At 40.7% G+C, this 13,888-nt stretch overlaps 1 protein-coding gene across 5 annotated transcripts in view; it reads left to right on the forward strand.

Moving 5' to 3' along the window:
- The window catches only part of dlgap4a (discs, large (Drosophila) homolog-associated protein 4a), a 98,904-nt gene that overhangs the window by 63,430 nt on the left and 21,586 nt on the right, over positions 1–13,888 (forward strand). For 3 of the 5 annotated variants that reach the window (XM_006796523.2, XM_006796524.2, XM_006796526.2), the window contains exons 2-4: positions 10,564–11,853; positions 12,129–12,364; positions 13,374–13,521. In XM_006796523.2, coding sequence (XP_006796586.1) covers positions 10,633–11,853; positions 12,129–12,364; positions 13,374–13,521 — 1,605 coding nt within the window. In that variant the 5' untranslated portion in view covers positions 10,564–10,632. The remainder of the gene's footprint in view (positions 1–10,563; positions 11,854–12,128; positions 12,365–13,373; positions 13,522–13,888) is intronic. The other 2 variants (XM_006796525.2, XM_087833606.1) reach the window with 1 other exon arrangement.

Here is a 13,888-nt window from a genome sequence, read left to right on the forward strand (position 1 = left end):
AAGAGTTTGGATGAAAATCACTCAGTCTGGCAACTTTATTCAGGAGTCCCCTTCAACTCTAAACAAAAGACTAGGGCCTGGAGGTCAGCCAGGGATTACATACTATGTTAAGGTGGCAAGCAAACAGAAGCTGTCTGGTATACCTGTCTCATTGTCAGCTATGACTTTGAATTTAGTCTAGTACATTGAAAGACAGATACATAAAACAGCTGCATTACAGCCTTGGCCCCTGGCCTTAGCCCATGTTTACCCTGACCGCCCAACAATTTAACAAGTAATATTTTTCATCCACGTTTATCAAATATCAATCTGGTACAGAAGACAAAAGTGTGTATCCCTACAAGTGACCTTGGTCATTGATGCTACCTCTCAGCCTCTGCTAAGCTGGCCCTGTAACCAATGATTCTCTGTCTGAATTGCTGTAGTCCTAAGGGTCTTCTGTTTTCTCTCACAGCTGATAAAAAGACAGCCTTTTTCATCCACCCACTATTGGCAGGGGCTGAATTTGTATGGTGCTCAGGAAATCTTCTAATGAGATTTGTAGTATTTTAGCCATGCTAGCACCAGAGGCTGTGAAAGCTTTTGTCTTGCCCTGTGCCCACCTGAAGCTCAGCAATGAGCTGCTCCCCAAGGTGAGACCTTGGTGTGGTCTTCATAGAGGTTGTTTTGGGTTTTTTTTTTTTTATCCCAACTTAGTCTAGCCCCTCATGCAGGGTCAGTTAACCTTGGGGTCACACTGACATTCAAACCCTTTCTATTACGACGAAGTGGCAAACTAGAGGTCTGTCCTTCAGCACCACCCCCGAGGTACAAAAGTAAATACCTGAGGTGGTTCTAGCACCTGACTGGGACGCCTCCTCCTAAGTGAGGTTTTGCTGAATTACAGATTACTGCTCTGGGATGCTTCTATATACCTCCAGCTAGAGGAGGTCTACGTATTTCCCCTTAGAGTGCTGCCCCCATGAAATGGACCTGAAAGAAAAACAGTTAAATGAACATTTTTTTTAACCATGGAAAATAAATCCATCTATGACAGATCAGCATTTAAGGAATCTTTTGCTTTCTTTTTAAATCAATGAAAAGGTTCATGGGAACTTAGATGGATTACCAATAAATTTGGTGATAGTGATATCTTAGCTTATCATTTTTCTATGCAATCATTTATTTTGTGGGAGGGTGGCTCTTTAGCTGGAGTAGTCTAATACAGGCTCCTGACAATTAGACGAATTAGCATATGCCGTATTTCAATGTTCATCTAGGTTTCAGTAAAATCTATTGCCATAAACAAACTGTTGTGCCAATAGTTTTAAATGAGATTCTTCTGATCCCATTGCTCTCGTTGCTGGCTGTACAGCTTTGATGTTCACTGTAATTATACCACTTTTCAGCACTTTATTTAAAAAAAAATCTTTGCATATTAAATATGACCTTGGCGTAATCCTCACAACAGCTTCTGCTCTTGTTTAAGTGTGTCTCTTAATGAACAGATATGCTGCTCCTCAGGCCTGACTGCTGCAGCTGAACTGCTCTCTCTGGTCATGTGCCGTACACACTGAAACCTAAATCCTGATACTCTTGGATGCTCTAATCCCTCCACAGTACGGAAACCAAAACAGAATATTAATTTCATCTTGTTTTTAGCACATTACCCAATTTGAGCAGTTAGGAAATGTTCAGCAGGCCTAAGCTTGCCTCCCATATGATTTACATTGGACTATTGTTGGAAATCTTTTTAATATGACACCCCAGGCTGCAATAAGATATAGCTGAAGTTATGTGAATGCAACTGCCTTTTGCAGCTGAATAATTACACACTGGGTTTCATTACTATTATTATTATTTAGGCTCAAATGCTCACACTGGTACCAGGTTAACCTATTTTAAATAATCCCACAGTACTCCATGAAGAACTGAGTAGGCACAAAGAGGATCTTTATTTTACTGGACATGAAATCCGATGATTTAAGGTCACTGTCCTTCTTTAAATTGAAGAAAATCCAGTCCTGCTCTAGAGGTCAGCTAGTATTGAAAAGATAATCACTCAGAGTTCACAATCAAATGGATAGATTTAATCCAGCCAGAATTAAACCCAATAGTTAGAAAATGGGTTAGAAATCCAACCAGCTAGTAAGATAGACTTATACCGAGAGTGAGACCAGAGAGAAGATTTAAACATTTGAGTTTAATACTCAAACAATGCTCAAACGGACCCATTGTGTTTCCTATGACATAGTGCTGTGTGTTCTGCCTTTTCAGTTTTCAAAGTGAAGAATTTCCTCTCTAAGCCCTGCCCCCCAGGACTATTAAAGCTTTGACAGCACTTTAAACAAGCGCTGGCGGAGGATTTGCCATGCTGGCTACAAACCAATAGCATGTAATAGTTCCCCAATGCCCAAGTTCTATTCTGAATTTATGGATAGTGTGTTTTAACAATGTAGACATTGGGCTGTGCATGCTTAGCATGCATGACACAACAGCACATGACTGCAGAGGTTAATGCGTGCAGCATTGGGTCCTTTATGTCTTGTTTCGCCTGAGTCCATTGTAATGTCTAAGTCTGTTTGACAGGGAGGAAAGTTCACAGCTCTCCTACAGCTTAGGCTTGCTCTTTTTCATGAAAAGAACAAAAAAAAAAATTTTTCAAACCCAGAATTTGACTTTTGCTCTTATTCGTATCATCGCAAGCACAGTTCAGCCTTACCAGCAAGTGCTGTGAGAGATTTGCACATCATTGTGCAGCTCGCCTCTTTTTTTTAAAATGAGCACCATAAATGTTATTCTGTCCGGCACTATGACGTTCAGTCTTGCAGAATCACTGAAGTGAATCTTTGTGGCGAGGCAGTGTTGAAGTGCTGGCACAAGACGTTACCAAATGAAAACATGCAGAAGGGAACCAGAAGCAGTACAATGAGGATGGTAAATGGCTCAAGGGAAATGGCAACGTCTCACTCTAATTACACTTCAGTGTGTGCAGTGGTGAACGAGGGAGAGCAGCGTTTTGGGATCATTTTAATGGGCAAAGCACTGATGAGAATCCCATGAACAGCAAATGCTTCGAGCTCTGAATTTTTCAGTAGGCTTCATGTTTTGAGTGCAGCGGCCTCGGTGTTCAGCAATGTGAAAGGAAGATTCTTTCTGATTTTGGAAGGCGTGCACGCATGCCATCCACATTGTCAGTCACTGAATGAGATAAGCAGGTGCTTTGGAAAACCTCTACCTTCTGTAAATACGCAGGGGGTGCAGTACCAAAGCTGTCAGCTGTCTCTCTCAGAGTCTTTCCACACTGTAAATGACATACTCAGTGCATGGCAAGTCCTAAAGTAATAATCCGATCTTTAGGTTGCACCTGTTAGGACTTCATTTTCGGCAGTCGTTATTAAAAATAAATAACATTTTAAAAAGCTAAAAATAAACTGTAAACATTGACAGCTCTGTTGGGGGAAAAATACCCAGTGTCAACCATAAAGTTGTATTATGATTGCATTTTATCATCACATTAAGTACAATTTTCCTGAGTGTAGCTGATTCTTTCAGCAAAACCCTGCCTTCTCCTGTAATGTGATTGACCAACACTTGGCAGTTAAATCCCTTCCAGACAAAAATGCCTCTGTGTTGCAGCCCCTCAGGTTATAAATGATGTTTGACATTAATGTGTTTTTGGCTATATACAGCTACACTGTCAGAATGGCTCTCTTATATCTGCATTATGTTACAGAACATTATACTGATAATCTCAGTAAAAAACAAAAAGGTATAACGAAACAGGAAGTGTTCTAGCTGTGTTACTATGTTAAAGGACTAGTTTGACAATATGAGTAATATTATTTTTTAAACATAAATAAAAGCTGTTTGTGTCATGCAAGAAGCAAAAGATTTCAATGCTTTTTTGTTGTGAGTGTAGTTACCATTAACACGTTGACATATAAATGGGTGCATTTGTCAAACATACAGTAGAGATTCCAGAAATTAAATGACTCTAACCATAAAATAGTTGAAAACCTCATAAAAAGATCAACTGTCACTTTTAAACTTGAGTTGTTTTGTACAAATTTAAACCCGTGAGATATTGTTCTGGTGCATTGGTGAAGCAATGTAGAGAGTCGAAATATCTCACTGTACCGATGACAGTGATTGACGGTGTTGGCAGGTTGACAAATAGGTTTGGGGAAATGTGTTAATGAGAGGGAAAAATTTAAATGTTCAAAAAATTCCTCTCGGATGCATGTATAATGTACATCATGTGGAAAAGTATTGTGAAAAATGTTTAAGGTTTTTGTTCTCATTAGTCCTGTTATCCTCAGTTCTTGCTTTCCCAGGGCAGTAGAGAATAACAGTTGCTTTATCCACAGGAAGCACCAAATGACATAACTTAGCGACTGCAACAAGCTATTAGTAGATTCTCACTAGACAGTGGGGATAGCGGATGGTGTTGGCCCATCTTAAGTGTTATTACTGTTAACATGGACTTTGTACTTGTGGAAATGTGGAGGGAGACAGGCACATTTTCACTGGTTGTCAAGATTTTATTGAATTTCCATGCTTTTGTGAAGTTGGGTTTACAAAATATAGAAGCAGGAAGTGTAAAAAAGAAAAGAAAGAAAATAAAGAGGTAATACTTTTTGTTCATGCATTATTATTATTATTCATGTTCTATTGTCAGTGATTTAGGGCTATAGTATACATGTGCAGAACACACAGGTCTTATGTAGATGCGGGGTTGTCAGCACCTGACTGCTTAGCATCACATCCCAGTGATTTACTGATTATTCTACGTGTGTGCGTAATTGCTTTCACACCATATAAGTACCTATCCTCTTTTATTGAGTATTTTAAGGTTTTTACTTTATTTCTACTAAATATAGCATCTGCAAAATATTGCCGAAGAAGGAAAAAACTTTTGCACATGCATTTTATATATATATATTTTAAATAACTGAAGTTGTTTCATTTTGTTTGAGCAAGAGTTCCCTAATTATCAAAAACATCTCTAATTTAGTGGTAGAAAAGTCTGATGCATAATCTAAAGGATCCTAAAAGCATTTTTTCTCCACTGTGATTTATTTTTCTCTTGATAAGCTACTCTGAAAATAACATTAATGCAAGGTATTTGGGAAGTCACTGACGTCTTCCAACAATGAGCGTTTATTCTGTTTGCAAAGCTGCAGCCTTGATAATATTTGAGCTTGTTTATTGTTTGTCATCTGGCTTTGATTTTCCAACACAATACCATGAGAAAGTGACGTTGTATCGGGGCCAACTCAAAAAATCGCATATACGCATGTGCACACAGCATACAGTAACAGCCAGTATAATAGGAATACTTTAATAAATCAGCCAGAGAGGAGCCTTGACTGATTAAAATTTTACTTAAGGATGGGAATCTGTCTCTATATAGGACATCTGAACCCTGGATCCTATCTTCCAACAGTGCAGAGTTAACTGTTTGTCACTGTTTATTTTAGTACAATTTAAAATATAATGGGTTATATTAATGTTTCTATCTAAATATTTTAAACCACTTTTCAATATATCTCCAAGTACAACAGTTCAGACGATCAACACTTGTGTTGGAGGCTATCTATAATATTTACCATGGTGAGAGAATGGAGCCACTGTCAGTGTTACCGCATTCAAACTGAACTTACTCGATGACTCAAGTGGCTTCTTGAGTCTGTAGCTTTATTTTTTTTAACTCGAACAGAGAGCTAGCTTGAAATGAAACTCCTTTAGTGAATTTAAAGCAGCTGTAATCAGTATGTGCTGAGTCTAATGATTATGTATACTGTGAATGGAGCAGCTTAAGCCACGCAGAGCTATAACCTGAGTCTGCAGCTCCCCCCAGATCACTCCCACTGCTCATAAAAAACTCACTATACCTGCTGAGCACCAAACAGAAGCAGTTTCCAACCAGCTGCTATCATAACTGTGCATTTAGCAGCTATTTACCTCAAGAGTTAGTTGAGATAAAATTGTTGTTTAAGAAGAGCGAATGTTGCTCTTAAATTTGTCAGGTGGCCAGCGGCACAGCGCCAAATGAAGGATAATGTTGCTCTGTACTGTGTCTGCAGGCTGTGTAAACAGGAAACTGTTTGCTAACAAGTTCAACATATCAGCTTAAAAGGTGATAATATGTCACTGTCGTGTTTACAGATTGTTCTTGCAGCACCCAAATGGCCAAAAATAAAACGGAATTGTTGTCTGCAAATTCGGCAAGCAGGGAAATCTAGTTTATCATAATAGGAGTTTAAGTGTGTTTTCAGTACTGTGCATGAATACTAAACTCGTTTTATTTTCCCAGTATGAAGCCAGCTATAGCACTCATTATGAACTCTCAATGTTACACGTTGTAGAGCTTGAAACATCCCAGTGCTTTTTAAAGTCTCTCCAGTTTAGCTCTTTTAACCTTTTCAGCAGTATATTGCAGTCTGGGGAGAATAGGTGGTGATTCTTCAGTCTGCTTTAGCTGATAAAAAAGACGATAGGTTTTTGGATGTGTGATTTGTCACAGGGAGAATGGGGTTTCAGACGGCAGAAGAAAAATATGAGCAAAGTGTATTCTCTTTACCTGAGTTCAGCACAGTGGTGCACCGCTTAGCATTGTTGTTTCACAACAAGAAGCCTCTGGGTAGAACTTCCCGGTCAGTTAGTGTCTTCATGTGTAGAGTTTGCATGTGGCCTCTGTACCTGGGTGGTTTCTGTCTTGGTGCTACAGTTTTCTCACATAATCCAAAGACATTGTGTTAGCTTAATTATGGATTCTGCGTTGACTTTAGGTGTGACACATTTGCCCCACTACATGTGGGCAGTGTTGGGAAGGTTACTTTTAAAATGTATTCCACTACAGATTACAGATTACATGCCCCAAAATGCATTTTGTAACATATTCCGTTACGTTACTCAATGAGTAACGTATTCTGAATACTTTGGATTACTTAATATATTATCATGCTTTTAAAACTACATGAATGTACTATTGCTGTGTGAGTTATTACTATTACTGAAGGTTACTCGCCATACCAATACCAACTAGATTTTTAAATCTTAATATTAATGAGTAACAGCAGGTTGACATTAGGTCAGGCTGCACTTTTTGCAGTGATCTCGTATAGAAAACTATTCCGCGCGTATATAAAAAAGGTCCACGGCTCCGAACCGTAGTAAAGGGACCTCTGGCTAATACGTCAGGTTCCGTGTCGGGCTTGTAGCTGAAAACTAGCTTTACTTGGTTGTCTGGGTCAACTTTGTATATACATATATATATTATATATTTACATGTTTCCCTCTCCCGTTTCTGCTCGGTGACAACTCGTACTTTTCTACTCTCCTTTTTCTCCCTCCTCGCGCTCACAGACACATAACGGGTATGGCAGTCCATTCTCCCTGCAGCACAGACTACACTACCCATGAGGCTACATTCTTTAGGGCTATGCCTGTAACACTCTGCTTATTGCCTTCATATTAAATCATTTTGTGAATAATCTTTTAAAATATTTCTTCACGTCATTATGCGGGCCGCAAGTAGAGGTGACATGGGCCGCAAGGTTGAGACACAGACATTAGAGCCTCTTAATGCGTGTTTTGTCTCCAAAAATATGGAGATAGCCTTATGAAAACTGAATGTCATCTTTGAAAGGGAAGTAATTGTTTTTTTTATACAAAAGCATGTCCTCATATGGATACAACAAGTTTATTTCACAGTGTAATACAATAAAGTTTAACAAAGTATGCCAAAATGTAATGTAATATGAGGCCTGGGGTTTCAGGAAGATAACATGCACGACTTACAGGTGTTTTTTCAAATACAGAAATACCGTACTATACTTCTCTCTCAACCATTCTAACTCTCATACAAAGCCAATTATCATTTACAACACATTCTGTGTGTCACATCTCTTTTTGTATTATATATAATGACGGTTGTGGCCTTCCATAGTTCACTTCCAAAACCCTTATGGGACCAGGATACTCAAAGAACTGTAAGATCACTTACCACACTACCTAAGCAGACTACAGCTGTAGCTAGTATAACACTGACAGGTCACACCTTAGATACTGAATGACAACACAGTACCTGGAACTGCTAGTTAAAGACATTTCCGTCACCCTGTGACACCCAGTTCTCTGTTCAGCCAGTCACTGCTACAACCGTGTAGTGTGTGAGCATGTGAAACAGGGTCTTAAATGTGCCATCTTCATTGCAGTCTAAGGATTCATTCACCTTGTAATTATGCAGTAGCCTTCTGGCCACCATCTCACAGACAGACAGACAGATGCACTGAACCTGCGACAGAGTTACATGAACTGTGAACAGTATTTCTTTCTCATCTTCTCCCTGTGATGCTCAACACTTGACAGGGTTTCGTTGGTGCGGTGGATGGGTAGGTGGGCGAATTAGCACGTTTCTGTGTGTGTCGGTGTGCCAGCGTGTGTAGGTGTGTGTCAGTTTGTCAGCAGTGGCACCTACAGGACGCGAACACGTGGGGCTACAGTCAGCTCAGGCGGATGAATTACAGCAGCCTGCGCCGTTGTAAAACGCTGGTGTATTTGTCAGCACACTGCTGCGCCCGTCCAGGAACACTGACTCAGATAAGTGGCTGCTCCCTCACTGTAAATTGTGTATGGGAGGTCGGAGAGATGTAAGAAGTGACAAACCAACACAGCAAAATGAAAATGTGTGCAGTTAACATTCTGCATTCAGCTCCCAGGCAAGATTTCATGCTTGCTGTGGGAGAGGGCTCTTACCATTGACTGATCGGTGAGTCACTCCACTCTGATACAGACAGCATCTGTTGGAGCGAATTTAATGCAACATGGATTTCTGCTTTGTGAATTATGAGTTTTCATAATCTTGATGCAATATTACTGTCTTTTCATAGTGAGCTTTGAGGATGAATAAACCTGTGACAGAAGACACACGTGACAGTCACACTCAAATATCTCTCTTTCCTTGATTTGCTCTCTATTGTGTGTCTGTTTTTCTGCTTATGGTCATCCTGCTGATGTGTTGCTGAGGCACTTTATGACAGAGACACATCTTATGCAATAGATGATGAAGTGCTGTGTTAAAATTATCGTTGTCGCACTGGAAACTGTGGTGTTTATTATTGACGAGGAGGCTACATTAGATTTAGTGTTACCCCAAAAAGGCAGTGAAAAAGCAGCCATTAGCTACACATCAGAGCTGTCATCCCCTGTCAGTTTGCTGGTTATAGCTGTGACATGGGCATTAGAGTGAAGTTTTATTTCAGATTGCTCTCTGTTTTTATTTCCGCTTGTACCCAATATAGTTTCCTCTGAAGTGCAACTGCAAAATATTTGCTTTGCCTCAAAATTCTTCTTTTAGTGAGCTTTAGGGAAGATTTATTGTTCCCTTTAGTTAGAAAAGAAAGAATCACAATTCCTAGTACAGTAAGTAGATTTGAGAGGATGGCAAAGGACCAAAAATGATTTGTGGAAATGAGGGTTTATTTCCTGCTTTGGAGACAAATGGTGCTTCTTAAATATAAAGCTCATTTACATGTATGAGTCACAAAATCGTTCTCCTATGCACTGTCAGTGTAGTATCTCCTGGCTGTACATCATAATGATGTCTTATATTGGGCCCTTGGCTGTCTAGTTTCCTGCTTTGGTGAAACAATTCATACAGTAAGCTGAATAGCTTCTTCTATTCCCTGTGAATAATATGTGATTTACTGTCTTTTGTTTTTTCAATCTTGAGGCTCTATTGCGCTTATGTATTCAGCGGCAGAATAATAGAGACAGTGATTGAAGGAAAACTGCTTATAAAGTGTTCAGAGCGTTTAAATGGCAATAAATTTTCTATCGCGTAGTAGGATTGTTTTAATATTTCATACACATATACTTCGTTAAAGTTTGACATATTCAATTTGAAGTGTACTTTAAGAGCCAAATACAAAATGTGTGTGTAAATTTCCCCTCAAGCAACACACTGTTATGTAGGCACTTGCTACTGGTGCTCCACCTAGTGGTGTGTTTTTTTTAATCAACTTACAGTATACAGGAACTTACAGTGCTGTAGAGGACAGTAGATCTCCTTTCCACATTATTTTCATTGTTGTGTTTCTTCTGTGAAATGCACCACACATTTTTTTTCAGTCACTCCTCTGATAATCCAAGGGCACAGAGGGATTAACGCTTCTAAATGTGCTCTATGTACTCTAATTTGGTCATTAGCTTTAAATATGGGAATGTAGAGTTACTTCTATGTTTTTATGAAGCTTAAAATTGTTCACAAATGGCTTGGTGGACTGTCAGCAATCCCTAGAATGGGACAAACACCTGTACATTTTAAAAAGAAAATGAAACATTACTTTTAGAAAGGGCAGCTAAAAAAAGTTTAAAAAAGAAAAGAAAAGAAGAAAGAAAAGCTAGTCAGTCAATGGAAATAACAAAAATATGGCACAAATGTGCCCTGAAGTCTTGACATTTTTGTATTTGCTCTTTTCATTAACAGACTGCATGTACTGAGTATCAGCAGCAGAGACTTGAATTTCTATTGTTTAATCAGATGTTTTCTCTGTATTTCATTTTTCTGCATTGCAGAATGGGCCCAGCAGGTCAGTAGACCCGCGCTAATTGCAGACATGTTTTAAGGACAATACCTCAGCCACCATGAAAGGGTTAGGAGCCAACCGCAGTCGTCACCTGTCTGACTCGTGTGAACCAGCGGGCTGTTCACAGAAGCCTCTGTGTCCTTTGACCTCTGACCCTCACAGCTCCTTTCTGTTGAGCCCTACTATAAACCACTATGGCACTCTGGACCCCCATCTCCACCAGTGCCCTCCCACCAGCCCCACCACCTTGACTCCTGACTGCTTGCTGCCTTTCAGCCAGATGTCCAACAGCAGCACTTTCCCTCGTCTGCATTTTACCTCTCAGACTGACCAGGTTGACTGCTCCCAGGCCTGTATGGCTACCGGTGGTGGAGTTGGGCAGGGCAGCAGGGCAGGGACACTATCCACATCCTTGTCTATGGGTATGGGCTTGGGTCTGGGCCTGACTGGTGCCCCTATGATCACCAGTGGATCGGCCACTATCTCGTCTGCAGCAGCAGCAAAGATGAACCGGTTACCTTCCAGCCTACTGGATCAGCTAGAGAGGCATCTGCCCCTACAGCGTGATGGCTTCAGTACACTGCAGTTCCACAGAGGCCGTATGTCAAAGCAACGCAGTGAGAGCCCAGGACGCATACGCCACCTGATGCATTCTGTGCAAAAGCTGTTTGCCAAGTCTCAGTCCTTGGAAAACTCTGCAATCAAGGGTAGCTTAAATGGGCGCTCTGCAGGAGGAATGACTGGGACTACAGGAAGTGGTGAAGATAGTGGTAGACCAACCCGCAGGAGCAAAAGTAAAGACAGGGCTAAGACTGAAGGGCAAAAGCAGAGACCTAGACCTAGTACACTAGGCCTCTGGGGCTCAGATGATGCCCTGGACACTGACACTACCAAAGCTGGCACTATAGCTGTAGGTTACCGCAACCCACTGAGCATGATGACTCTTGGCAGAGCGGTGTCAGACAGCCAGGCCCCTCCAAGACATATTCCACAGGGCTATAACACAATTTCTGCACATACTCTCAAGACCTCCAAAAGCAGCAGTGACCTCAAGTTCCTGGCATGCCCAGCAACACAAGTAGGATCCAAGGAAGAGGAAGAAAGAACTAGGGGAAGCAAGGACGATACTCTGGTGAAGAGGGGCACTTGGTCCACTCTCACACTTACCCAGGCTAGGCAGGTGTTGCAGAAGGGCTCTGCTACAGTCAACAGGACCATGCTTAAATCAAAGTCATGCCACCAAGACTTGGCACAACAGTTCCTTCAGGTAGGAGGGCTTGTGAGTATTCATCTCCATCATCATTTTTTGGAAGTTTGCATGGATCTGTTTATAATTTCTCTGTGTATGTCTTGTTTTTTAATGTTTGAGCACCGGGAATCTTTATTGTCGCATTTGCAGAGTTTCTCACAAGTCATGACAATCATATGACCTTTTTTAAGCCATTGCTGCACATCCTCACAATCATATTGCGAAATACTAGGAAATGCACGCAGGGATACTGTATTATCCTGTATTTTAAAGTTTTTAACAAAGCATTTGTTTGCATAATCCAGGTCCCCCTGGGCGACTGGGCAGGAACTTTGGGTCATGGAAGGACCAAAGGAACTGAGATCCCTTGTCGAAGGATGCGCAGTGGCAGTTATGTCAAAGCTATGGGAGACGTAGAGGACAGTGATGACTCAGAAGGAAGCCCCAAACCTTCGCCCAAATCTGCAGCTCGTCGCCTGAGCTACATGAAAGCCACCCAGCAGTCACTGAGTGAGCAGCAGCCGCCACCGACGCCACGCAAGTGAGTCCCACAGTGTAGTGAGTCAAAATATGACCTTGTTTATCATGCTCATTGTTTTGCCACTGTTGATTTTGTGCCCTTTTACATTACATCCATTAAAATATAAACAGGCACTGGAGGGGTATTTGCTATAGGGGTATTTTTCTCATGCCTCCAAAGGTAGTCAGCAGGTGGCAGCATCCTGTCATGAATAAATGTCAGTATGTGCAAAAGTACTTGGTCAAAACAAGATCCTAGAAGATATACATTGGAGATAAAGATGCAGTCTAATGAAAGGGGACAAGAAACTATATACATTCCATTTTTATGTGCTGCGAAAGCAGTCGGTGAACTTGTTGCCATGTGTTTTACCTCTACATCCAAACGGACAGGCCTCGTTGCTACGCTCTCATGCGGGAGGATTATCTGTGGTCTCCTCTACAAAGTGCGTGCTCTATGCAGCATCTGAGGTCAGTGTAACCTAGAGGCAGGCAGTGTGGCCCTAACCACCCTAAGTGATCCTACCACTGTTTTCCATCACTTTTTTTTGCCTAACCCTGCCAGTAATTTTCCTCTCCACCCACAGTTCCATCTTTCACCTTGCAGGTACCCTGAGTGGCGTGTTAGTACTTTTACCCACTTTCTCAAGTCCTGATTTCATAATATGTAAACTTTCCATGAAAATCACTCCAGCACACCCTGTTGCTTATTGCACACACATTTTCACTAACACCAGGCGCCAACTTGGCAAGGCAGAACAGAGGAATTTTTTTTTTTTAAATAAATTGAAATTCAAATCTCTCAAATTCTATTTAGCAGTTTTGCTCTTGTATCTTTATTTCCTCTGTACTGCTATTTAAGCACTAGTACACATCACTATCCACACATCTCAGTCGTGTTTAATTTGAAAAAACCCAGGGGAACATTTCCCTGGTTTAGGTTACTCCTGGATATCATCAATTAAACACAGCCCCTTACTTATTCCAGGCTCTGACTTCTGAGAGGCTGATTATTACGTTCACTTCCACAGCACCCTGCCGTCCCTGAAAGAGCTGTCCACTAATCGGAGCCTTGATAACTTAGACTGCCTGGTGAGTCCTTTAGAGGCCCCTCCACGCCACAGGAACAATGATTTCAGCCAATGCTCTGGCACACTGGGCAGAGGCTCGGGCACTCAGGTATGTCTATGATCTCTTTATTATTTATTGTTGTTATAATTGACAAAGATAATTTTAATTAGTCTGTTTGAATTGGGTCTTTTATTAATAAGTTCCCACAGAGAAGTAGTTTTTGCTGTTTTATTTAAGTGAGCAGTGTACAAAATAATCGAAAGCGCTGCATCACAAACTGCAAAAAACCCAAGAATCGTCTTTTGAAAACAGTTAAAATATTAATTTAACGAAGGAAAGATTTAAAGCTGGATTTAATGCAACAATATTTAAAGCATACATACCTTCTAAAATTTCTAAAATTGCATACATTTTATTGACTTCATGAACCCGTGTATATAAAATAGACTGCCACAACCTTTACATTTTGAAGCTA

This window comes from Neolamprologus brichardi, chromosome 20 (genome assembly GCF_056152115.1).
Source record: "Neolamprologus brichardi isolate AB-2024 chromosome 20, ASM5615211v1, whole genome shotgun sequence".
Taxonomy (NCBI): Eukaryota; Metazoa; Chordata; class Actinopteri; order Cichliformes; family Cichlidae; genus Neolamprologus; species Neolamprologus brichardi.